General features: G+C 39.8%; 1 protein-coding gene and 1 long non-coding RNA gene across 3 annotated transcripts in view; one reads left to right on the top strand and one right to left on the bottom strand.

The window, feature by feature from the left end:
* Positions 1–4447: 4447 nt before the first annotated feature.
* Positions 4448–11835, bottom strand: LOC128773533 (uncharacterized). Of its 2 annotated transcripts, none has more exons than XR_008417880.1 (2): positions 11733–11835; positions 4448–4645 (listed from the first exon to the last, which is right to left on the bottom strand). It is a non-coding gene; the product is annotated as an uncharacterized LOC128773533 (long non-coding RNA). The 2 variants fall into 2 exon arrangements; XR_008417879.1 differs by lacking the exon at positions 11733–11835 and adding an exon at positions 8066–8156.
* A 6156-nt stretch (positions 11836–17991) lies between these two features.
* Positions 17992–26045, top strand: part of PPP3R1 (protein phosphatase 3 regulatory subunit B, alpha) — a 69999-nt gene continuing 61945 nt past the window's right edge. Inside the window, exon 1 of the mRNA XM_019440421.2 lies at positions 17992–18398. Within this exon, the coding sequence (XP_019295966.1) occupies positions 18396–18398 (3 nt within the window). The 5' untranslated portion in view covers positions 17992–18395. The remainder of the gene's footprint in view (positions 18399–26045) is intronic.

Raw genomic sequence — 26045 nt, 5'->3', positions numbered from 1 at the left:
TCCTGTTCATAATCCTCACTAGACCTGCCTGTGATTCTTCAACCTTCTTACTCCCACCCCCTACCTGACCCCTCCAGCAGGGGCAGTATGCTGAGTCAGCTTTTGGATCAAACCCAAGAAGAAAGTGACCAAGGTTACAGGGTTGTGCTCGACACTCCCTGCATAGCCAGTTGAGCCACTGATAAATACCAGGGTGGCGGGGGGGGGGGGGGGAGTCAGGAACATTCCATACCACTGGCATTAGATATCAAATGGATATTAGCTACTGTCCATTATTAATAATAATAAAGACTACTGTTTATTCAGACTCTTATTATTTGCCAAACCCTGTGCTAAATCCTTCACGTACTTTATCTTGATTTCCCTAACCACGCTGTAAGGTAGCATTATTGCTCCCATTTTACAGATATGAAAACAGAGACTTGGAAAGTTCAAGTGGCAGGCTCAGATTTATCTGTTTTCAAAGCTTGTCCTCTTAATCCCTGTCCTTTTCTGGAGATGGTTAAGGGTCCTGATTGTTCAGAGATCTGTTTACACCACCATTTAGTAAGTTACCAAGGACCTCAACTTTCCCCACTCCTTTACCTCTTAGTTCATTATCTTTTGCAAAGGGGAGAGAAAAGTTCAAGGCAAGAAGGTAAATGTGAATCATCTATGTGATATATATCCATGTGATAACATCTTGCATTCACATTTTTGATGGCAAGAGCTATGTTTTTCAGTTACTTTTTGTCTTCCCTCAGCACTTCCCATGATGGTCTACCCACAATGGTTTCTTAATACTTTGATGCTTCAGTGACTGGCTGGCCTCTTGTTCACATTTGGGGTCAAGAAGTCTCATGGGATATAACCCAAGGTTTGTGATTTTCTGCGGGCAGAGATAATTTTTGCCATCTGTTTCCCTTTACCATGAATCCTTGAAAATTGGTCTCCAAATTGAAATATTTCATCTAGTTTTTTAGATGGGTCTAATTATATTATTTTAAGAAAAAACAGATCAAGCATAGTTGTTTGAAAGTAGTAAACAAAAATAAATCCACCGCAACACTCTCTTTCCTAGGAACTTGGAGCTAGAGATTGTTTTTATGGTATAATTAGGTAGGGACTTCTGTGACTTAATTTAAAAGCCTGAATTATAATCACCTTTTTTTTTTTTTTTCAAAACAGTTTTCTTCTCTGCTACCCCTGGGTGAACCTGGCTCTGCCTCTCCAAATTCAATGATGTCAGGTCAGCAGGGAGCAAATCTGAGACTGTACAATTCCCATCAGCTATTAGCTGGGGAGATGTTTTCATCCCCAAGGTCCAAGTTCAATGCTACAGGGCATGTTTTCTTTCTGACAGATGTGGTTATCCCTTATTAACAGTAATGGGTGTTAAGTGTGAATGTGAAGAAGACGCTGTACCCCTAAGATTTTCCCAAGCTTGAATTTCGTGAGGCCAAAGTAAACACGGTTTTGCTCTTTGGCTCCAGCCTCCTCTATGTTTGGACAAACGGTGACACCTGAATAAGACTCCAAGTGATGAAATGCCAACACATGTGGCTTCTGCATATGTCACCTAAAGGACGTGGGTTTTGAAAATGGGTTCTTCTCTGTGTAATTGTTGGCCTGGCAAGCCATTGTGACCGGGCGAGGGAAGAGAGGAGACATTTCTGAACAGTTTTCTTTTTCTGCCCAGATGTCATGCAACTTGTGCCAACAAATGAGATAATACTCAGTACTGCGTTAATGTCCTATTTGAAATGCTTGCATCCCGGTCTACCTTCAGTTGATCTTATCAGTATCGGATACTGTGCCATCACGGACTGAAAAACAGGCATTGAAAAAAAGAGCAACTAAAATATGAATAATGAACTGTTCGAGATGAGACGGACAGTTCTAGAGGGCTGGCTCCACTTGCCTGAGAGGGTGTATAGCAACGTCAAATAAGCCAAATAAGAGGCAGCCTTGTTTGTATAGTACTTAATAGGCCCCAGAGGGAAAAGAGCTCAATGAAACAATCTTGCCTAATTTTTTCTTCCTTAGATTCTTTGCTCTATTTCATGTAACTGATGATTTAGAAACACTAAAATGTGCCGGTTGTAAGAACACCCGTCCGCCAGGATTGTTAAAATACATGTTAACAGCTTTAATCTTGTTGGATATACAGCTATCAATAGCAGCAGTGGCTTTAGCATGCACTTAAACTCAATAATTTCTGCCAATGAGGGCTTAGCTGACATTTATAAATTCTTCGCCAGAAAAAGAGTGGGAAATAATATGATTAATAGTAAGATGAAGACTCTTTCTTTTCCTCTGACATTATTTTAAGGATATAAACAACTCATTCTCTTCTTTGCTGGTATTAACCTACAAAAGACCAGAAGTCAACTTGTGGTTATTTCTTCATGACTGTTGGCCTCAATTCCCGGCTCAGGAGGTAACATAAAGCAGTTCAACTGGTTTCGTCTTGTTTGAGAAACTAAAATTAAAATCTCAGGAGTTACTTATTTTAACCCAGAAACAGGAAAGGAAGCAGTCTATCAGAAAAAATCATAAAGACAGTTTCCCCAACGTGCGGACTTTTTACACTTAGTACCAATCTTTCACAAAAAACAAAACAAAACAAAAGTAGTTGTTTTTTTTTCTTTAGTTTTTTTTTTAATGTTTTTTGAAAAATGTCTTTCTGTAGTTGCAACCCGACACTGCTGCTGGCATGTCATAATCTACTCTGGGGAATGACTAACTAAATTACTATATCCATAAATATTCTAGTGGAAAACATTTGCAAGGCTCATTTTCAAAAGTACACTGAAGTACCTCGAAGTTGAGACCAATCTCATAAGACCAAATTCAATTCTATTTTTCTACATTATAGTCAACCATTTCAAGGTGTTATTTTAAACATCACAGCTCCAAAAGTATGACAGAAAAGAGTTATATGCATGCTATATAAACCAATACTGCAGTTTATTATGGAAAAAAAAACCTACTCAGTGATGGTGAATTCCATTTTTCATACTACCCAATTCTGATAGTCAAGCAGCCTCTAGAATTTATTCTTGGCTAGGCTAGGATAAGTGATTTTTTTGGAATATAAGATTTGGACAAATGTATGTTATGCTGGCTCTTGACACATTCAATCTTTCTGTTTTTTTAAAATCATAAATCATGCTCCTGTTGTCAAATTTTAAGCTTTTGAAGAAGAAATAGCACTAGGTGTTTATTTACCAAAGCTAGCTCAGTTGAAGTCATCACAACTAATTCTGGCTCCTTCCTGGAAATCTGCTAATCACAAATTACTTGGTTAAAGGAGTAAATGTGCTATATTAACTGAATGCTTGAGTGAGTAAAGTTGTTTATACATTGTGTTACCCATTAGACAAAATTCTATACTAGTTACTGGACAATCTCTAATTAGAAGGGGTATTGTGTTTCAGCCAATAAGGCTTTATTGAGTGCCTTCTATACATTTTTTTTAAATTTTTTTTTAACGTTTTATTTATTTTTGAGACAGGGAGAGACAGAGCATGAACAGGGGAGGGTCAGAGAGAGGGAGACACAGAATCTGAAACAGGCTCCAGGCTCTGAGCTGTCAGCACAGAGCCCGACGCGGGGCTTGAACTCACGGACCGCGAGATCATGACCTGAGCCGAAGTCGGCCGCTTAACCAACTGAGCCACCCAGGCGCCCCCACTGAGTGCCTTCTATACATTAAAGGATAGAGACAGAAAAAGAGATCACAAAATAATTTCTGGATTATTTTACAAGTTACAATCGTTGAGATAAAAATGTGAAAGTAAAAACCAGGACAAACAAGTGAATAACCTATCTGCTGAAGAGGAAGATCTTTTCATTTTTACTTTTGGTCTTCATTGTTATTAAATTCCATTTTTTTTAAATATCTTTTTTTTTAATATTTTTTTTAACGTTTATTTATTTTTGAGACAGAGCATGAATGGGGGAGGGTCAGAGAGAGGGAGACACAGAATCTGAAACAGGCTCCAGGCTCTGAGTTGTCAGCACAGAGCCCGACGCGGGGCTGGAACTCACAGACTGTGAGATCATGACCTGAGCCGAAGTCAGCCACTTAACTGACTGAGCCACCCAGGCGCCCCTAAATTCCATTTTTAATCCACTTATAGGAACAATTTGAAGCTTACTAGGTAAGTTTAGATCTAAAAGATTGAGATCTTAGCATTATAAACAATTTGTGGTTGCAATTCCTGGAAACAAAGAGGTAACATTTTTGAGGGTCTCCGTAGGACACACAACACCCCCCCACACCCGCCACCAAATATATCAATCTAAAGAGAAGTAGAAATATTTTTATGCATGAATGAGTAGAATAAATGCATGCATGCATGAATAAAGAAGATTTTTTTTAAGACTTTTTTCTTTTCTTTCTTTTTTTCTTTCTTTCTTTCTTTTTTTTTTTAAATAATCTGTACACCCAACCCAGGGCTCAAACTGACACCCCCCCGAGATCAAGAGTTGCATGCTCCACCAACTGAGCCAGCTAGGTGCCCTGGAATGAGTCTCTCCTTAAGTTGTAAGCACAAAGGGCTCCAATTCCAACCTCCTTGGTTCCCTTCTTGGCTTGGCAACTTCTTCCACACATCCCCAGGGTGAATTGCTTTGTCTCATGGACACTTCATCTTCCTGCCTGGAAAAAGGAGAGGAAGAATAATAATGCTTTGACTGCAGAGGTGTTGGTAAGAATTAATTAATATTTATAATATGGTACATTAAGGTCCTCAGGTAATTCATAACTGAAAATTTATATGGCACTTGATCATTGCTTAAAGTTTTTAAAACAGTCCTTGGTTTTTCAATTCAGGCAAAAAAAAAAAAAAAGAGCAACAAATCTTTATATGTCAAACAGTAGGATTAAGCATAGGAACATTTTGGCTTTCCTAGGAGCAATTATTTTCCTGAGGTGAAAATATTGCTTTGCTTTAGGCTATGAATAGAGTAGCTTTCACTTAGAGTTGATAAAAGCCCAAGGAAGGAGGTTTTTAAAAAGCCATTTTAATAGCTTATTCTGCCATCTTTGGGTGTGTTTTCAACTACTTGTTATTCAAGGGGAATCGATTAATCTATTTTATAATTATTTAATTCTAGCACTTAAAAGAAACCCAAGAAGTCATTTGATTGATGTCCTCTTCCTGCAGAAATAGTATTGAGCACTTTTTCTGCAAAGCAGCACTCTCATTTTATACATAAGGAAATGAAGGCTTGGTGAGCTTAAGTAACAGAGCAGGGATTTAAACCCACATCGTTGGACTATATAGCCTATTCTCTTTCCACTACCTCAAACAACCATTTTCAAGAAATGATACCAAAAGGTGCCCTGCCCTGTGCAAATAGGCATTTCTTCTCTTTGTTCCTTTCCTTTCTCTGAACTTAAAAATTAAACTAAGACATCCTAATGGAACTCAGTCCCATGCCAGAAAGCCCAAATCATCAGTTATTTTTGAAGTGGTTTTTGAAGGATAGGTAGTTTATAATCATTTTAAAAAGATGCTTTTATGAATTTTTATTGAAGAAACAATAGGTGCATATATCCTTTTTTGAAAATTGACTTAGTTCGCTCAGTTTCCACAATTACTTATAGCAAATTAAAATGCATGTTTTATTTTCAGAGCCTTTAAACTTTGTGTTAAAGTATAATATACGTACAGAAATGAAATGTACTGCCTGAATAAATGTCTAAAGTCCATTCCATCTTCATCTTACAAGACATGGTGCCATTTCACATCTCAGAGAAATCTATACAAGTAATAATGAGCTCTAATAATGTATAAATTACCTCATGTACTTCAGAGTGCTCTGAAAGGTTAAGCTCATTATTTAAATTAAGATATTTTTATAAAGTATTATTATAATTGTGATTATCATTTTATTTTACTTTTTAAACGTTTATTTATTTTTGAGAGAGAGAGGGACAGCGTGAGTGGGGGAGGGGCAGAGAGAGCGGGATACAGTAGAGAACCCAACGCAAGGCTCCACCTCACAAACCACGAGATCATAACCTGAGCCGAAGTAGGACTTAACCAACTAAGCCACCCAGGAGCCCCGTGATTATCATTTTAAATGATAATTACATATTTTTCTTTTGCTTTTGGACAGCAGGCAAGACAAGATAAAGGTGATTTTAAAAAGTGTAACCACCTCTGTGCATTATCACTGTCCTTAAACAGTGATTAATAACCCATACAAGTATGAATATGTATAAAATTTTGTTCATACAATTTACCTCCACACAATTGCATAGATCATCTTTGTTGCTTATTATTGGAATGATACGGCCTTCAGGGCCAGAGATACCTAAACACTTGAATAGCAATTAAGAGGAGTCAGTCCTAAGTTGATTTCCATCTTTGTCCTTTCATTTTGACTCCAATTTCTCTGTTTAACATTCACTGACATGTAAACAGATGGAGAGACCTTTTCAAACTCACATCATTGTTCTAAGCTGGTAAATACCAAATTCCCGACTATGGAGGCTCTGTGATGCTCCTGGGCTAGGAGCACCTATTTATGGAAACATCACCAATGAGCATAGGTCTTCTATTGTACTTGGTTGCACTCACTTATCTCGAGACGGTGAGTCAGTTCAGCACTACTTTTAACTTAGGTAGAAGGATATAGGCCACTACCCTTCTGCCTAAGTTGAAAGTATGCCAAGACTCAAACACACACACACACACAATACATACACCTTGAAAGACTGACTTGGACTTAGTCCCTATTCTCTGTGTGTGTTATGACAGGTGTAAGAGCTGAGTGGCACTCTGGGTACCATATCTCAGCTGTGCATCTCCTTCCTGGTCGTGGGGCTCTGGCACCATTAGGAGAAAACACCCTAAGAAAGCTTCCCCCAAGGGACTGAATTCAGCTTTTGTCTGCCTGGTGAAAAACATAATTCTTCTCCTACAGTTCCCCAAGGATTTTCCTAAGGGAGTAACACGTAACACTAAACTGACCCGATTTGAAGAACAAGTTAGCTAGATGAGAAAGAAAACAATGTTCCATAAACATATTGACTGAAACCTCAGTAGTTTCAATTTAATTTGCTGTCAGAAGTTGATTAATTATGTTCTTTTTTGGCACTGAAATCTGGCCGTAAGTTTTCAGGAAAAATGTATTTTTAGAAAATATTAAATATAAATGCAGGTATTAAAAAGATCAGAAAAACTTTCTTAAGAGCTTTGTTGAGAGTAATTTATTTCTGAATTGTATTAGGGCCCAATATAATCACCTATTTAAATAATTTGATTTTCTAAATTTTTTTTCTTTAGAGTTGAAATTTCTACAATGTTTTAGATTTCCCCCCAAATTTTATTTACATGGAAATATTTTTAAAGGTCTTCATTTTGGGGTGCCTGGGTGGCTCAGTCGGTTGAGCATCTGACTCAGGTCATGATCTCATGGTTCATGGGTTCGAGCCCCATGTCAGGCTCTGTGCTGACAGCTCAGAGGCTGGAGCCTGCTTTAGATTCTGCGTCTCCTCTCTCTGCCCCTCCCCTGATCACACTCAGTCTCTCTCTCTCTCAAAAATAAATAAACATTAAAAAAATAAAAGAAATAAAAAAATAAAGGTCTTAATTTTATAAACATTATATGGTCCCAGAAATTAAGATAGATAAATACATACATACATACATACATGCATACATACATACTTACATAAAACAACTAACCAATAAAAAAAAAGTTATGGGGTGAGGAGTAGAGAGAAATTAGAACTGATCTATTGTCATATATTTTCCTACTAAATCATACAGATAGATCAGCAGATATAAAGCTATTCCAATTTCCCTTGTAAAGACTTGGTGATACTTTAAAAATTGCCATGGTAAGAAAGTGTTTCCAGATAGCTACAATTAATGATGAAAATGAATGGTCATTATCTACATAGAAACACTGTACTTCTGGTACAATGAAATTCAAAAACTAAATTCATAAAGCAACTAAAAATACGTAGAAAGTTTCTATGAATCTATTTCTGAGACAAGTCTCTTGATTAATTCAAAAAGTATCAGTCTTTGCTCCCCTTCAAATGATCACTTGATTTCCTTACCTTCTAGTTACATAACTGATTCTGTGACTTGTAAACAAACATCCCCATTTCTTGACAATTCTGGATCTGTGGGTTTGTACTGCTGTTTCCCTGTGGAGGTTGAGAGCTGCATAATGATTTATTCTTCCCCGCCCCTGCCTTCTTTTCCTATTTTGCTCCCTCTTTTTTTGTCAAAGTAGGTTAAAAAAAAAATTCAAGGGAACTAAATGTGAAAACAAACCCTGGTGCTATAGGATTGAGGCCAGCGATTTAAACACCCTAGGCATAAGAAATGCAAAATGTGAGGGTCTCATACTCAGATGAGCTCCCCGCAGGGAGACTACTAATCTGTAGTATTTTTCAGCATCCCCTGGAATCCTAAACATATGCTTCTGTGTAAAGCAGCTTTGATTCTCCTGATTTCCCACGCATGAAACTCATAGCTTCAAAGAGAGCTCTGCATGCAAAAGATCCATGGTTGGGCGTTGGGGGGAGTTCAGGAGGAGAACAGGCTAGAAGGCAGAATGTGGGTGAATTAACATTTGAGTCTGTGCTTTAATTCCAGTTCTATCTTTCATTGTTGTCCCAGTTAAAATATTGCCTGCTAGCAAATTAGAAGCTTTCTATTTTGGTGATTAGACTTAATCAGTTAACTGGAATTAAAACACACCTAATTCCACCACAGAGAAGTTAGATTCCAGATAGGATGTTATGTGGTAGATTTGATTTATTTTCCATAGTTTAGATTAACTACAATTTATACTGTGGAGTGTTGTACCATGCACTTACTGGCATTCTGTGTTGCTGATGGAATCTTCAGGAAATATTTTCATTACATAATCACTTGATGCAGGTAAAATAAAAATGAATAAACTAAGTTTTTGGAGTTTAAAAAAAATTTTTTTTAACGTTTATTTATTTTTGAGACAGAGAGAGACAGAGCATGAACGGAGGAGGGTCAGAGAGAGAGGGAGACACAGAATCCAAAGCAGGCTCCGGGCTCTGAGCTGTCAGCACAGAGCCCAATGCGGGGCTCAAACTCACGAACGGTGAGATCATGACCTGAGCTGAAGTTGGACGCTCAACTGACTGAGCCACCGAGGCGCCCCTGGAGTTTTTAAAAAATAGAAATGTGATCTTAAGTGAGGACAAATAACAGAGCCTTTATATACTTTCGATGATTATGAAATTTTAACTAATTCTTCTTTTGTGCTTGCTATTTTATTTATTTATTTATTTATTTATTATTTTTTTTAACGTTTATTTATTTTTGAGACAGAGAGAGACAGAGCATGAACGGTTGAGGGTCAGAGAGAGGGAGACACAGAATCTGAAACAGGCTCTAGGCTCTGAGCTGTCAGCACAGAGCCTGACGTGGGGCTCTAACTCACGGAGTGCGAGATCGTGACCTGAGCCGAAGTTGGCCGCTTAACCGACTGAGCCACCCAGGTGCCCCTGTGCTTGCTATTTTAGAAGACCTTTTTTCCTAAGTATTTTTTAGACCATTTTCTTTTCCACTTATCAGTTATTCTTCTATGAGTCTGGGCAGTGTAAATTATTTCTTTGCCAAAGAATCTCTTGGAACATCAGAATCTAACCTACTTGTGGACTTCCTTCTTTCATAAAAAGCCCCTGAAAGTATTTTATTAGCTGCAACAGGGCAGAAATAAGGATCTTTTGAAATTGCAAACAGCATCTTTGCATAATGTCTGGCGATTTGGTCTTAGTCCCAGGAGTGTTAAGTATTGTGACTAAGGAATATTTGATGATCTCTTTAAATGATGTTTGCCCTTCCCCTTTAAAAAAACATGTTGTCCTGCGAACTTTTTTACATTAGTGTATTCCCTAGCTTTATTTTTGAAATTGATTTTCACATGTATATTTTGGATAAGATAGCCCTATTCTCTCTGACCTTGATCTAGGTGATCCAGGTTGAAAGTGGCAGGCCCCAGTTCTGTAGCCAGCAGACTAAAAAGAGATTCTGAAGTGAGGTAGTTGCTGAACCCAAGAAATTAAGAGGAGCCTCTGTTCTTCCCAGAGACTATCATTAGAGCTTGCCTAGTTTTGCTCTGGCAAGTTTCATAAGGTCTGTTAGAAACAATAGAAGCATAGATCTACTGAGCTGAAAGGGATCGTGCTTAGCCTTCATCTATTCTAAATCCCTTATGGTAGAGACGAGAAAATGCATCCCAGACAGGGATTGTGATCTTTTTTATTTTTAATTAGATATATGTATTTTTAAGTTTTTATTTATTTATTTATTTTGAGAGAGACAGAGAGTATGAGCAGGGGAGGGGTAGCTAAAGAGGGAGAATCTTAGGCAGGCTCCATGCTGTCAGCACAGAGCCCATGCAGGGCTCGAACTTGTGAACCGTGAGATCATGATCCAAGCCAAAGAAAGTCAAGAATCAGACACCTAACTCACTGAGCCACCCAGGCGCCTCAGGGATTGTGATCTTGAGGGGCACATTTTCTATTTGTATTCTTTTTTAAAAAGCCATTTCTAATTCAAGTTCATTTTAACAATATTTATACCGTACTATGGACAGGACTCCCAAAATTTGTGGTGATTGCTCTGTTCATATGGTAGAGGAATTGAAGGGAAAGACTAGTTTGCTCCCACGAAAGGACTGAGAAAATACAGAGCAAAACATTGGACAAAACATAAGGACCTGGATGTGATTTGCCAGCCTCCATGTTAGTAAAAACAACTATTTGACTTACTTTATATAATCACAAACTTCAACTATGAAATAGAATAATAAAACAGTGTTATGGAAGACTACATCTTTCTCCATAATAGAACATAGTTGGTATTTTATTATTTTTTTAATAGTTTATTTATTTTTGAGAGAGGGAGAGACAGTATGGGTGGGGGAGAGGCTGAGAGGGGAGGGAGGGGCAGAGAGAGATAGGGAGAAAGAGGATCCAAAGTGGGCTCCACGCTGACAGCATAGAGCCCAATGCGGGGCTCGAACTCACAAACTGTGAGATCATGACCTGAGCTGAAGTCGGAGGCTCAACCGACTGAGCCAACCAGGTGCCCCCATAATTGGTATTTTGAAAAGGTAGTTTAAAAATTAGCTTTCTTACTCCACATACCTGCTTCCTGTGTATCTTGGAAACACATTTATTTACTGTATAAACAAAGTTGTAGTTTTTTTTAAAGTTTACTGCTACTTTTTGTTATTTAATGAGTAGAAACACTAGTTGAGGAAACAGTAGAGATTATCTTTCTGTTATTTCTACACACCAGCCCAAAACATTCCAGGTAAGAAAAAGTTGGTGAGTCTGTTGTCATGGATGCCCCCAAATGTCTCTATGATTTGACTGTTTTTACAAAGTTAGAAAAATTGGACCAATGCCTTTTCTCTCATTGCTACTTCTGGACTTGCTATCTGACAGACGACTGGCACGAGTCATTGGTAGATTTAGTATGGCCTTCTGGGACTGTTCTTTACAGAGGGAATGGTTTTTATTTAAATGTGGTTCTCAGGCTAAGGGTTATATACCAGGAACCATTGTTACCAGAGCTCTCCAAAGCCTAAAGTGTTACACGAATACCACAGTTGGTAAGGGAAACAGTTACCCAACAGCGTCAACATCCTATTTTTATTTTAAAGAGAAAATTAAATACATAAGGGCAATGCATGTGTGTTTGTGCATGCGCACACAGATAGAGGTGTACCATAGTGGTGAAAAGCTTGAGCTTTGGAGTCACACAGACCTGAGTTCTACTTCCAGCTCCAGTACTTAATGTCCTCTTTTCTTAGACACACAAAATGATTTTCAGTCGACTGTGAAGAATTAAAAATATGGTATGGGTTTCAAAGTGCTTAAAATTATGTCTCTATAAACTATTCATACTCATTCCCACATTGTTCCAGCCAGCCATACCTATGATTCTTTATGACCTGCTAACTAGCCAAGCTCAGATCTCTCACTGCTTCTCCACCAAGTACTAGAGGGCTCTCTGGGGTTCAAACTTCTTAAAATCAGTGTTTATAGTCCTTCATTCTTCCACCCACCACTATCTAAACATCCTGCAGCCCCTGCCTGTCCAAAGCTTGTTTACTGTCACAAAAACATGCAGATCTCAACCACTAGTTGATTTGAATCTTCTGAGACTCCTCTTCTGATCTCAACCTCATAAGTCCTTATTCTTTTTTTTTTTTAATGTTTATTTATTTTTGAGACAGAGAGAGACAGAGCATGAACAGGGGAGGGGCAGAGAGAGAGGGAGACACAGAATCCGAAACAGGCTCCAGGCTCTGAGCTGTCAGCACAGAGCCCGATGAGGGGCTCGAACTCACGGACCGTGAGATCATGACCTGAGCCGAAGTCGGACGCTTAACTGACTGAGCCACCCAGACGCCCCCATAAGTCCTTATTCTTAAACACACACCCTATGAGCACCAGGATCTCTTTGTTTTGGGTCTCCAAAAACCAGTTTTATTTATTTATTTATTTATTTATTTATTTATTTATTTATTTATTTATTTATTTTTTAAAGTTTATTTATTTTTGAGACAGAGGGAGACAGAGCATGAACAGGGGAGGGTCAGAGAGAGAGGGAGACACAGAATCGGAAGCAGGCTCCAGGCTCTGAGCCATCAGCCCAGAGCCCGACACGGGTCTCAAACTCATGGACCTCGAGATTGTGACCTGAGCTGAAGTCAAATGCTTAACCAACTGAGCCACCCAGGCACCCCATCCAAAAACCAGTTTTAAATGGTAGAACATGTAGAATTTGCTGAGGAAAACTCATTTACCAAACATTTCATCCTTAGTCTAAAATATACAATTTTTAAGTAAAATATTTTCTTCTATTTCTTAGAAATACAATCACCTTCCTCGTTCTAACAAAATTCATAAAATATATCTACATTGCAATTTCCAGCTGTGGCCTTGAAAATTTTAGCACAATTTGCCAATTATGTAGAACCAATGAGTTCTATTTACAGTATTCTAAATTTTGCATATCTTCTACATGTTTATAAACTTTTTTCAGAAGACCAAATTATTTTAAAAAGCATATTGATTAATTTTAGTGACAGTCTTGAATATGTAGGTATGGCTCATTTACTGAATATTCACAGTTTACAACACTGTATTGGATATATTTCCTTCCACGAGTATTTTTCTTCACAATATGCCTTTTTGGTTACTCTTACATTTCCTGGAAGAATAGCATTAAATGTGGTTCTCAGGCTAAGGGTTATATACCATATCTCAACAGATATGTCCAGGTGTATACCAACGGCCTGAACTTTTCTGTCTGTCTTAGTCCTATTTGACATGCTGCTGGACCATCCTTTTCATCTTGAACTCCTCTTCTTCAGCTTCCTGGGCATCCTTGCTGCGTCTCCTGCCCTTAGCCGAGTCCATTATCTTCTCTGTCACTTCCTTCTCCCTCCACTACTTAAATGTAGATGCTACCTTTGGTTCTGCCTTGGTACTGCTCTATTGTTTCTATGTTCTCTGATTTCTGTCCTCTATCTCATGGTTTCAACATTCATCTTTATGCAGATAACAACCCAATTCTAACATACTTATCATATGGAAAAATGATCAGCACAGAAAAAGAATTGCTCATTATATGAAGAGTGTTAACAGACAGCCTCTAAAAGTACTGTGGGATATTCCTCTAACACAGAGATTTAGATGTGGATTCAGGAAGTTTAGGAACACATTTCGGAAAGACTTTTATCCCCTTTTCTTTTTGGCCCAGTATATAATATAAAAATAACTTACATAACCAATTAATCACATAATTTTGGGAAACTTTTCCAAATTTAAAAATATTTCTGATTTGTGTTTCATCTGAAAATTAAATGATAGAGTTTTATTTTGAACAAATTCAATGTTGTTAATTCTTATGAGAATTAGAAAAGTTGCACATAATCCATAATTTAAAGTGTTTTATGCTTAAAAATTTTTAAATTCCATCCAGTAATTGATATACATTTTCCCCAAACTCATTAATTCATGAAGCTATGTATTATGAGCATTGTTTTTCTACCATTATGTTTTTAATAGCAAATACACAGAGTTTCAGCTACATTATAATTTAAATAGGCTTTTGCAGAAAGTCCATTGTTTACAAAACTCTTTGTAAAATGGGTTTCCACGGAGAAATGAGTTTCCAAGATGGAATTTAGAATCCTTGGCTCATACCTCTGCTGCTTAGCAAGAAGGGAACCAGCCACTTGCCTGCCATCTCAGGTGGTGAGGAACTTTTCCTCAACCACACCCTTGAGCAAGGGGTGAGCTGGCATCCTGCTCTTTCTTCGGTACAAAAAAAGGAAACAATATATTCCCCATGCAACCTCAGTTCCCACTGACAGGTAATTAATTTTATGGTGTGGAAGTAGCTGGCAAAAGGTACAAAATATTCTTAAATCTGGGATTCTTGAACTGGGGCATACATGTTTTATCTAGGAGGAGTGGTAGACATTTCCTCTAAACCTGCATTAACAATAAATGTGTACTAAAAAGGAACAGACATTACTTTCGAGTCGTTTTAACTCTCCTTTTTAATTGGGATTTTCTTCCTATATCTAAGTATAAAATTAAACACAGTATCTAGTTGACATTAGTCAGTACAATCATGAATAAAAGTGTGGATGCATTGGGGTAATATTGCACTGGAATATCTTAACTACAGGAATGGTAATTTGTTTCTCCTGCTACCCTTAAATCTTATATATGAATGAAGGACAGTGGTCAGTCCTTTAAGAATAAGGCATATTTCTGGATATCACAATGATCTGGAAAGTCTACACATACAATTTCCTGTGACATTTCTAACTTCTTAAAAGATACTTGTGGAGGCACTGACACCTGAGGCTGCCTATGGTCAAATAGGACTGTAAACATTACTCTTTCTTAAAACTTCCTTTCCCTTTAATTTGCTCTCTGCTTAGCAGCTTATTACTATCTGTGGGTCCTTTCTTTCCTCTATCTCTAGGAGAAAATTTGAAGATTTCACTTTCAACCTGTTTTTAGGTTGATTCCCACATCTCTACTCCCTTCTAACCTGCTCTTCCAGCTCCTACCTGATGCTTCCACTGGGATCTCTCATCAGCAACTCAAACTTAGCATTCTTAAATCCAAACTCATCCCTCTCCACTCAGCAACTAAACTTCTGATTTCTCTGTTTCTCTTAATAATGACATTATTTTCTGTCATCCAAAGTAAAATGGTCATCTTTTATTTCTTCCTCTCCTTGTTGCCTACATCCACTAAATTGCATAGTCTGTGCATTCTTGCTTCACGTCTTTCGTATTTACCCCTTCCTTTCCTCTGCCATTAGTACATCTAATTACCTCATGCAAAGCTGTTACTGTTTTTGTAATTAGATCTCTGTCTTGTGTCTCCCTCCAACTTACCTGACATAGTACTCCCCAACAATCATCTTTTGGTTGCTAAGTTTTCCAGGAAAAATATCCACTTGTTAAATATGTCCTTTGTATTTTACTTATCTAGTTATCTAAAATCAAGTAAGGGGACCATTTGGTACCTCCCCGTTCTCCCTTTCCCACCCTCCCATATTAAGCTTTACACCAAAACTTAATAGAAAGAGACAAGGAGAATGACTATCATACTTTCATTTTTTTACCTTAGGGTAAAAACTTGTGTGTTAAAGGCACATTTTAGGTTTACCTAGCTCCATGAATTCAGAATGGACTAATTAATTTCAGTGTCAGAAATGCAGCCTGCTACATGCCTATATTTTGTGCAGTATACACAAAGCCGAGAGAATGTAAGTGGTGAATCTGGGAGATTTGTAGGATGAGAAAGAGCAAGTAGACATGGCCCTTGTGTCTCTTGCTATGGTCAGTAACAGAGGCTGACCTATCTTTCACAGTGCCTAGCTTTCAATTTCTGATTTAGTTTCACAATACACACTTGTTGAATGACTGTAGTCTAAATTGGTTCATATCTTCACAAAATTACGGGTTACTCTAAATCTACTGCCTCCAATATAAGTCAAATGCCTTCTTAGTATTTAATCCTCAGTCAAAATTGTAATTTGATTTTCATTGACTATGTCCAAAGGACATACACACAAATAAACGCAGTTATAGTGATTGTCTCTAACAGACTTGAGGAGGAGGAATTTTTTTATATGGTACTTAAAAAAAAATGTGCATGTGGGGTGCCTGGGTGGCTCAGTTGGTTGGGCATTCAACTTTGGCTCAGGTCATGATCTCACATCTGGTGGGTTCGAGCCCCACATCTGGCTCTGTGCTGACAGCTCGGAGCCTGGAGCTTGCTTCGAATTCTGTCTCCCTCTCTCTGTGCTCCTCCCCTGCTTGCACTCTGTCTCTCTCTCAAAGATAAATAAACATTTAAAAAATAATTTAAAAAAATTAAAAACTGAGTATGTCTTAATTTTATGATAAACTAAAATAATATACCTAAAAACATAAATGATATACATTTTAGCTTAGGGGCTTTTCCCTGTTTTAGAACATATTAGTATCTAAACACTATATAAGAAACATATATAAGAAACTTAAGTAGCAGAAGTAGTGTCATTTCTTGGCCTTTCCTTGATACATTCACTGTATGAGACTTGTTACCAGTCTTACTTTTCTTTATTCATCCGGACACAGAAATTATCTCTAGGAAAGAAAGAGACACAGACCTAGGGCATGCCACCAAGCCTCTTAGAAAAGATGCAGGCTTATCATGGAAAAATAATTACCAAAGAATAACACTCATGTGAGGAACTTCAACAGACTGCTCTTAAAAACACTATGGCTTTTTATTAACCTACTCAAAGGATTTGTAAGATGTTTCTGACCACTCAGAAAACATTCTCTCCCTCTCTTTCACACACATAAAGCACAAGATTATCAAGAATTTGAAAAGGAATAAATGGTTAAAATAGTTGCAAAATGTATTCCTCACTATCCTTATCACAACTCTCCTATCGGCTTCCCCCCGCCCCACATTACTTTCCTCCTTATGCTCTTCAATACTCCATTTTCCATTAAAGTCTGAATTTTCTGGGAATGGTAATATTCACCAAAGTCGATATAGTCCTACAAAAGGGATAAGTGGGCGATCTATCTGCGAACGTGTTTCAAAAACAAACACTGGGCACCCCGTCAAACGGCAGCTTGGAGGGTTTAAGGAAACTACAGAGCTGGGTGAGGAAGTCTTCGCGGGAGTAGGAAGCAGTCCTTCTACTCGGCTGTCTTACGGCTCCCCAAGCCTCAAGCTGTAGTCAGCTTTGGCTCTTGTTCCCTGTCTTTCCAACCTGGCTCCTGACCCTGCCAGCTCATACTGGGGTGTGGGCCTGCGGGTGCTGCACCGGGGTGACAACACTCTAGATGGGCCGAGCAATTTTGTAGTGGGTCCAAACCGGTACACTGATAAATAAAGTCTTCCTGAGTAAACCGATTCCCTCTAGGGTTTGGATTCTTTTTTTCTTTCTTTCGGGTTTTTTTTTTTTTTTTTTTTTTGGTGCAGTGTCTGGGTGGCTCTGACACCTTAAGGCCGCTCATCTGCTCCTCCTCCCCCACGAGGATCCTACTCCTGGATCCAAGTACGCCTTCTCCCGGAGCTCGCGCACCCCTTGCATTTCCTCCCTCTCGCTGTACCCTTGCATTTCCTCCTCCTCCCGACCCAGCCTCCCCCCCACCTGCCCGCCTCCAGCCACATGACAGGAAGGGCTCCGCCACGCGACGTCACCGACGTCCGCGCCCCCGTCCTCCCCCCGCACCGCACGCAAAGAGCGGCAGGCGGAGGGGAGTACGTGGTCGCACGCTCCGCGCTCCCCAACCAGAGCTCGCCAGAGCACCCCGGCGGCCACCGCCGAGCCGGCTCGCGGGTTCCCGGATGTGCGCCGCTCGCGGAAGCCCCGCCCCCGCCGCCGGCTCCGCGCGCGCCCCCGCCCTCCGCCCCGCTGCGCTCCGCTTTCCCCTCCCTCTCCGCCCTCCCCCTTTTTCGTGCCTTGAGGTTGCGGGTCAGCGCGAGCCACTGCAGTGAGTCCGTCACGGCTCCCGCGCGAGTTTAGGTTGCAGCCCTCGAGCCGCCTGGCCCCCCTCTCCCCCTTCTTCCCCTCCTCTCTGCTTCTCTGTGTCTCCCCTTTTTCGCCATCTCTCCTCCCCGCTCTCTCCGTCTCTGAATCTCGACCTTAATTTCTTTTCTTCCCCGCCCGCTCCCGCGTGCCCAGTCACCCGGCCGGCGCGGGCCCCGCGGCGCCGCCTCCCCTCCCCTCGGGCGTCCCGAGGGCCGCAGCCGCCCCAGCCCAGCTGGGCCGCCGCCGCTTCCTGCGGGAGCCCTTCTGAACGCGGACACCTTCTCCCCCCGCGCCAGCCGCCGACTGCCCAGCAAAATGGTGAGACCTTTGCTTCCCCTATGCACCATCTCTCCTCCGCTCGCCGCTTTCAGGGACGGGGGCGGGGGCGAGCCCCGACGCCCCCGGCCGGCTTCCCCCGGTGGAAAATTCGAGAGACCCAGGCAGGCTGGTGCCGCGGCGGGTCCGAGAGAGCCCTCAGCGGCCCGGGTGCGTTGGCGGCCGGCGGGGGGCGGTGGGCCGGCTGCTTGACAGGGCCACCCCCCCAGCCTCTGCGGGGCGCCCCTCCACCCCTACCCCCCGCGGTCGCCTGGAGTCCGTCCGGGCCTCGACCCCCTCCTCCCGGCCCATGGGCCTCGTCCTGGCCCTTCGTCGCCCCGCGTTACTTCCCTCAGGACCCTCCTCCACGTGGAGACCCCCTTTCACCCCCCCCCCCCCCCCCCGCCCCCGACTCGCTCCTTCAAGTTCTGGCATATTCCAGAATCCTGGGGAAATAATATGTGGTAAATGGCTTTTTATATAAGACCCACTTTCTCTCCAGAGCTGTTCTTTATCCCACTCCATTTTCAAACAGTGAGCCTTGGCAGGAATCCTGCCACTTCTCCCCTTTTCTGTTAGTATTTTGCTGCTGTTTGCAGCCTTATGGGGCTCCTTTCGCTGCTGCTCTTCTTTGCACTAGCGAACCGGAAAGGTCCAAGGTGTATATTCATGAAAACGTAGTCCTACTCGGTCTTTGATAAATTGAGATACTTGTTTTTAAAGCTTCCTTACTGTCAAGGGTTTTTCGTTTTCTTTGTTACCGTCGTAAGTCTCTCTCTCTTGTGGTGGTTGTTTTTGAATCATGGCGATTTAAATTTGTCTTTCCTTACCCTCACATTAATCCCTAGGTAGAATTCATTGCTGTAGTGTTTCAAACCGACGCTAGGGGTGTGTCTCCCGCCTCTGTCACCGTGGCCAAGAAATCAACGACGCCCTTTTAGCCTGTTACCTTACCGGTTCTCTTGCTCCGGGTAGCCGCTGTAGTTTCCTCTTTGCAATCACGAACTGTATACGTAGTAAAGTTCGCAGTGCTTTTCCATGTAAGATATTCAAACATGGAATTTGGTGGTTACACTTTTTCTAAAAGTCTTCAAACAGTTGTCAGAAGATTTTTAGACCGATTGTTTGACGTTGGGTAATTTCTTGTATTGTATTTCACCCCGTATGTAGAAATCAAGTATTTGAAAATAGAGTGGTGGATTAGTGAAGAGAGAAATTCAGTTGATTGCAACTTAAAATCAATTTGGTGTGATTGTGAGGGGACAGAGTGAAACTAGAAAATTCAAGTAAGTCAGCTTTTATTGAAAATACAGGGCAAAAGATTAAGTGCACTTTTCAGTGTACTTAAAATCCAGATTAAGAACAGACTTAATAAATGATTAGTGATTTTGATATATAGAGGAAAATTTTCCTGTCAACTTGGGAGGCTGCTCAGAGACAACTTTGGCCGTCAAAGTTACAAAACTTAGGTTTTTCCAGACTACTACAGAAAGCAGCTTAGATCAAGGCCCTTCACAGAGCAGTCTTTTCATTGCCATAGTTTTTTTGGAGTTAGGACTTGCACTTTAGTGCTTTAATACCACTTCCTTATACATATATTTTACTTGACGGTCAGGATCTTGAAGATCTTTGGCCATTGCAGTGAATGTTTTTACCTGCATTTCATTGTGAGGAGTAACGATCCAACTTTTTGTTGCTTGTGTATTATATATCAGAATGCTCTGTTTTCCAAGTAGTTTGCTTGCTTGCTCGCTTGTTTTCTGTAGTGTGTCCCCTCAGGAACCTCCTCTCCCCCTTTTTTTGTTCTTAAATTTACTTTCCTGGTACTCAGTGTTTTCTTATCTTTAAAAATGTTAAGATTTATTTTATGATGTTTTCTTATAGGTGATTATTTCTCTCTTTCTAGTTTCCTCTTTAGTATTTATTTTCTGATTTACTCTTGGTTCTTTTAGTCTGCCATTCTGTCAATTCCATTTCAAGACCTAGTTAATTTGTTGTGACAGAGGCCTCCCAACTTTAGGATTATTTTGGTCTGTTGAATGTAGTAGCACTGGTTTGAAAGTGTCGAGACGATACCTATAGCTGAATTCTGCTATATAGGATATTAATTAGCTCAAATAAATTGGGCTTTGGAGTGATCTGGTTCACTGTTCTAGTTAATGGAGTATAACGTTCTGAAAATTTTTACTCCCTTTGGAAAACTTTATTATAACTCTTACTGAGTATCATGAACCTGTTTACAGTTTTGTCAGTGGGTTTTAATTTAGGAATTAACTTACGAATATCACTGATTAATTCAAGTAAGGGGAAGGTAAAAAGATTGGATTGAACCTATCAACAATCTTTTCTGACAGGTATTTATTTTAGTTGCTACATTAAATATACTTTATTTCTTCTTTGCCTAAGAGTTCAGTCTTTCCCTCCCTTCACCTCTTTTTGAATTTTAAACTGTTGAGCATCCAGGCGGGATGAAGATTTTATATACACAACACACACACACTTGAGTACTGTGCTTCTAGGATTTTTTCCCTTACTGGTCAGTTGTCTATGGTAAAATAAATATTTGTTTATAGAAATACATAAATAGATAACTTCACCATTTTTTCTATAGGTGGGCATGTGTATTTAAATAGAGTACTTCAGTGTTAATGGCATGCAGAGGAATGTAAAAAGAATTAAATGATAAAATAGAGTGTTTAGGTCTGTGGGATTGAAAAGTTTTTGGAGGAGTAAATTTTTAAGGGCATTTTTAGAAACTCAGTTAACTTTTCATGTATCAGAAATAGTTTTTCTTACCATGTACTTAGGATAATTTAAAAATAGGATTTTATTTTGGATGCATATATGAATATAGTGCATAAGTAATTGGCTTTTCTTTTAAATTTTGTTTCTTGGGAAACCTTAAATCTTGTAAATGACCTTTTTATATCTCTGTGTTTTTTAAAAATGTTAATTTACTTGAGAGAGAGAGAAAGAGCAGGGTAGAGGGGGAGAGAGAGAATCCCAAGCAGGACCACTCTCAGCATGGAGCCCCACTAGGGGCTTGATCTTACTACCACGAGATCACAACCTGACTCGATTATCAATAGTCAGACGCTCAAACGACTGAGCCACCTAGGTGCCCCTATTGTTGTGTTTTTAAACTTATTAAAATCATCTCTACAATGTATAAATAGAACTTAAAACATTTATTGCTGTCTACGATGCCTGCACTTAGAGTTGCACACGACATACTCTAAATCTGTGACAAAGGCTACTTCAACAGCAAAGCAAGCAACCTGTCTTATGGTCAGCAGAATTAAAACTGACATCAGTCATGAGGAGAAAATTTCTCTGCTCATTATGTTCCACAGTGGATGAGAAAATTGAAAAGGTGTAGATTGCAAGGTAAAGAAGCTAAGGGTCAGTTGGCAAAGCAATGCGAGGGACAGACAAGTGTGGGAAGGTTGAAGCATCTGTCATAGGTAGTAAGGCAAGCAAAAGTACAAGGCAGTATAAGGAAGTCAGCTTGGGCAAGGAGGATTAAGTGAGTCAGACTGACCATGGGCCCAGAGTCTGGGCAAGCAACAGGATTCATTCATATCACGAATACTTGTAGATTTTGTCTCATGTTCATTGGTTACTGTGCTTGGTTGTTGAGGATGTTAAAATGATTAAGGCAGGTTTCCTACTGTCATTTTCATCTATAACAGTAGACAATGCTAGTAGGTGTGAAAAGTTAGCTCTAGTTATATGAATAATACAAAGTCTGATAGAAATTGAGGAAAGAGCAAGATCAGTTTCTTCTGGGATAGGGAAAGTTTTATGAATCAGGTGACAATTGAGCTGGGATTAAAAAGGTTATTAAGATTGCAGTAGGCAGAGTTGGAGGCATCAAGGAAAAGACTCTTTAAATCCTGGAGAAAGGAAGAGAAAACATATATTTGGAACACTAGTATTCAAAATGTGGTTCTTGGGCCAGTAGCATCATCTGGGAATTTGTCAGGCCCTAGTCTGGAGCAGCTGAATTCAAAACTCTAGGGATGGGGCCAAGCAGTCTAGATTTTATAGCTTTTTAGGTAATTCTGAAATATGCTAACTTTTCAGAGCAACTATTTAGAAAATAGCAAGGAATGTTTTTATTTTTTTCAGCTTTTTTATTTATTTATTTATTTATTTATTTATTTATTTATTTTTGGGACAGAGAGAGACAGAGCATGAACAGGGGAGGGGCAGAGAGAGAGGGAGACACAGAATCGGAAACAGGCTCCAGGCTCCGAGCCATCAGCCCAGAGCCTGACGCGGGGCTCGAACTCACGGACCGCGAGATCGTGACCTGGCTGAAGTCGGACGCTTAACCGACTGCGCCACCCAGGCGCCCCAAGGAATGTTTTTATTTAAATTTTAGTTGAGTATCTGTTGACATACCTCATACTGGCTGTACAAACATAAGACATAATTGTAATTTCCAAGGAACTTAATCAAGTGGAATAAACAAGACAATTATGCATGGTGACGTGCTATTAACAAACTAAAGTTGGGGGTGCTTAAGAGTACATAGCAGGGTAGGGGTACCCAGCTGCGTCAGTCAGTGGAGCATGTGACTCTTGATCTCCAGGTTGTAGTTTGAGCCCCACACTGGGTGTAGAGATTACTTTAAAATCTTTAAGTAAAAATACATGGCAGGGGAGAGGCTTAATCTAAACTGGGATGAGGATGAGGCAATGAGATGAATGTCCCTCAGAGGAAGCTTCCTGGGAGAGATGGTGTCTGAGCAGAGTCAAAGGATGCGTATTTAGCCAGTGGGAGAGGTGGTCTGCTTAGAGTATTATGTTTAAAGCCATAAGATATGCAAGCCTGTTTAGCCTGGTTGGAGGGTAGAGGATTAGGGTGGAAAGGAGAAAGAGGGTGGTCAGGTAGATTGAGGCAAGACCATGGAGGGGCTTGCATATCATATGGAGTTAACATTTTTTTCCCTAAAGCCAGTGGGAAGCTATTATTTTTAAGAATGACATTGTCTCATTTACTTTTTTAGAGAGATTAGTCTGGTAGCCATGTGGATAATAAAGTAGAATAAAAGAATATAGGTACGGGGACCAATTAAGAAATTATTACAGTAATTCATGTGAGAAGTAAGGACTCAAAAAGAATGTAGGAGCAGTGCAAATGGAGAGGAGAGACCAAGTATGAGACATTTTAGGAGCAGAAGATAGGACTTGGTGACTGTTGGATTGTGGGTAAGGAAAGGGATGAACCCTGTGTGGCTTCTGGCTTGGGTGACTGGATAGATGATAGTGGTATCCGTTCAGCAAATATTTATTGAACACCTACTAGGGTAAGATTCAGTTCTTCATATTCTAGGGGTATATGAAAAATGCTGTCCCTGTCCTCAGGAAACTTCCAGTTTGTTGGTATGACTTGTTTTATCTCTAGTGTTCTCTCCTCATTTGGTAATCAATGCTTGGAATGCTATGTTGCAAGATTCTAAGTTCGTTAGGATACAGTGCTGTGAAACATTAACACTGCCTGCCACATAGATATCATGGTCTAGGATAGAAGAAGCTTGGTATTCTAAAGGTAGGAAGAGGTAACATATGTTAGAACAGTGATTCTTAGTATGTGGATCTTGAACTAGCTGCATCAACATCATCTGGGATCTTGTTAGAAATGCACATTCTCTGCCTAGGAGGTATAGGAAAAGGAGATATAAGGGAGTGTTAATAAAACTGTTAATAGAGGTCATAATCTCTAAGTAACTTCAGTTAAAATCTGGGGGATGAAAATAAGATTGTAAGGAAATGTAAACTCTAAGAATGCAGAGGCCTTGTCTTTAAGATTACAAATACTTGGTATATACGAAATTTCTGTTTTGGACCTGTTGAATTTAAAGTAGTCCTGGATCATCTAGTTGGAAATGGCCAGCAGGTAATTGGCTCTCTATATCTGGAACTCAGAAGAGAAATCTGGGCTGGGGTTAAAGATTTGAGCATTGTGTATGCATGTGTATTAGGTAGTAAATGAAGCCATGAAACTGGATGAAATTATAGAGAAAACATAAAATGAGAAGAAGGCAAACCCTAAAGCACACTGCATTTAAGAGGAGGTAGATAGAGGATGAGGAATCTGTGAAGGTTATCTGAGAATAAATTGCCAGACAGTTGGAAAATTAGTTAAGAGTGATGTCAGATTTGAAGGAGTCAGCAGTGCCTAGATTTTGCAAATATTGGGAAAGAGAACTTATAAGTGTCTTTTAGAGGCATCAGGATAGTTACAGTGATCCTGGCAATAGTACAAGAAAACAGCATTTTGTCCTGGTAGCAAGGAAAACCAGGATGCAGTGAGTGAGGAATAAATAGGTAGCTAGACACTGAGTGTAGATTGTTCCTTGAAGCTTCCAGTAGAAGGAGAGAAGATAAAAGCTGCAAAGTTGAGGTTTGAGAAAGAATTTATTTGGGGGTAAAAGGAATAGCCTGGAAAGATGGAGTGTGTTTGAAGATTTAAAGGGAAAAGATGGAATTATTAATAGTTTGAGGTTCCCCAAGAAGATAGGAAATATGGTTCTCTTTAGGCAATAAGAGATTTTTTTTTAATGTTTATTTTTGAGAGAGAGAGAGAGCATGAGCTGGGGAGGAGTAGAGAGGGAGGGAGACAGAGAATCCAAACAGGCTCCATGCTCTGCGCTGTCATCAGCACAGAGCCCGATACGTGGCTCGAACATAGGAACCGAACCGTGATAGCATGACCTGAGCCAAATGAGCCAAAGTTTAATGCTTAACCAACTGAGCCAGCCACCCAGGTGTCCCGGCATAAGAGATCTTTTTTTTTCACCTGTTAATACAAGAGAGGAGATAAAATTGAAAGCTGTTAATAGAGGTCATAACTCTTAAGTAACTTCAGTTAAATTCTAGGTGATGAAAATAAGATTGTAAGGAAATGTAAACTCTAAGAATGCAGAGACCTTGTCTTTAAGGTTACAGATACTTGGTATATACCAGATATTAAGTAGTGTTAGAAGGAATATGTAAATGAGTAAGTGGCATAAAGGAGTAAGTGCTGATGAGACCATGGAGGCAATGAGTGTTCCTTTTTTGAGACATTTATGAAAAAAAGGACAAAGAAAAGTTAATTTCAGTGGTTTACAGTTGGGATGTATTCTATTTAGGATAGCAGATGTTGGTATTCTTTAGAATTAGAAGAGAAGCCAGGTGAGGGAGCTCTAAGAAAGGATGATTAATGGAATGAGTCCTAGAAGTGGCAGAAAGAAGAGGGGAGGGTTAAAGGGAAAGGAGGGACATCAAAAGAGGGGAAAAAAATCAGAGTGAGTAAAGTAGGCCATGGCAACAGATTTGTTTTAATAATGGAGTTCATGTGGTGTGACCTAAATCATCTCAGTAATTTGAGATAGTTTGAGGCAAGATCATCTGAAGTTGAGATTAAGGCTAGGCAAATGGGGTGAGATTGAGGGTGAGGAGTATGGAAAAGGATTATAATACTTATTTGGGGAGATTTGATATGCAGTTAATAGGGTATTAAGTAAATGTTGTTAAATAGTAAGTGGACCCAGGAGAGAGCACCAGTGAGTCGGTGACGTAGGGAATGGATCTAGGAAATTGGAGTATTAACAAGAAAAGAGGTTAGTACTTTGTCTGTCTTTTTTTTTTTTAAGTTTAT

This window comes from Panthera pardus, unplaced genomic scaffold (assembly GCF_024362965.1).
Source record: "Panthera pardus isolate Hobbes unplaced genomic scaffold, ASM2436296v1 HiC_scaffold_25, whole genome shotgun sequence".
In the NCBI taxonomy this organism is placed as follows: Eukaryota; Metazoa; Chordata; class Mammalia; order Carnivora; family Felidae; genus Panthera; species Panthera pardus.
This window is presented reverse-complemented; position numbering and strand designations above follow the sequence as displayed.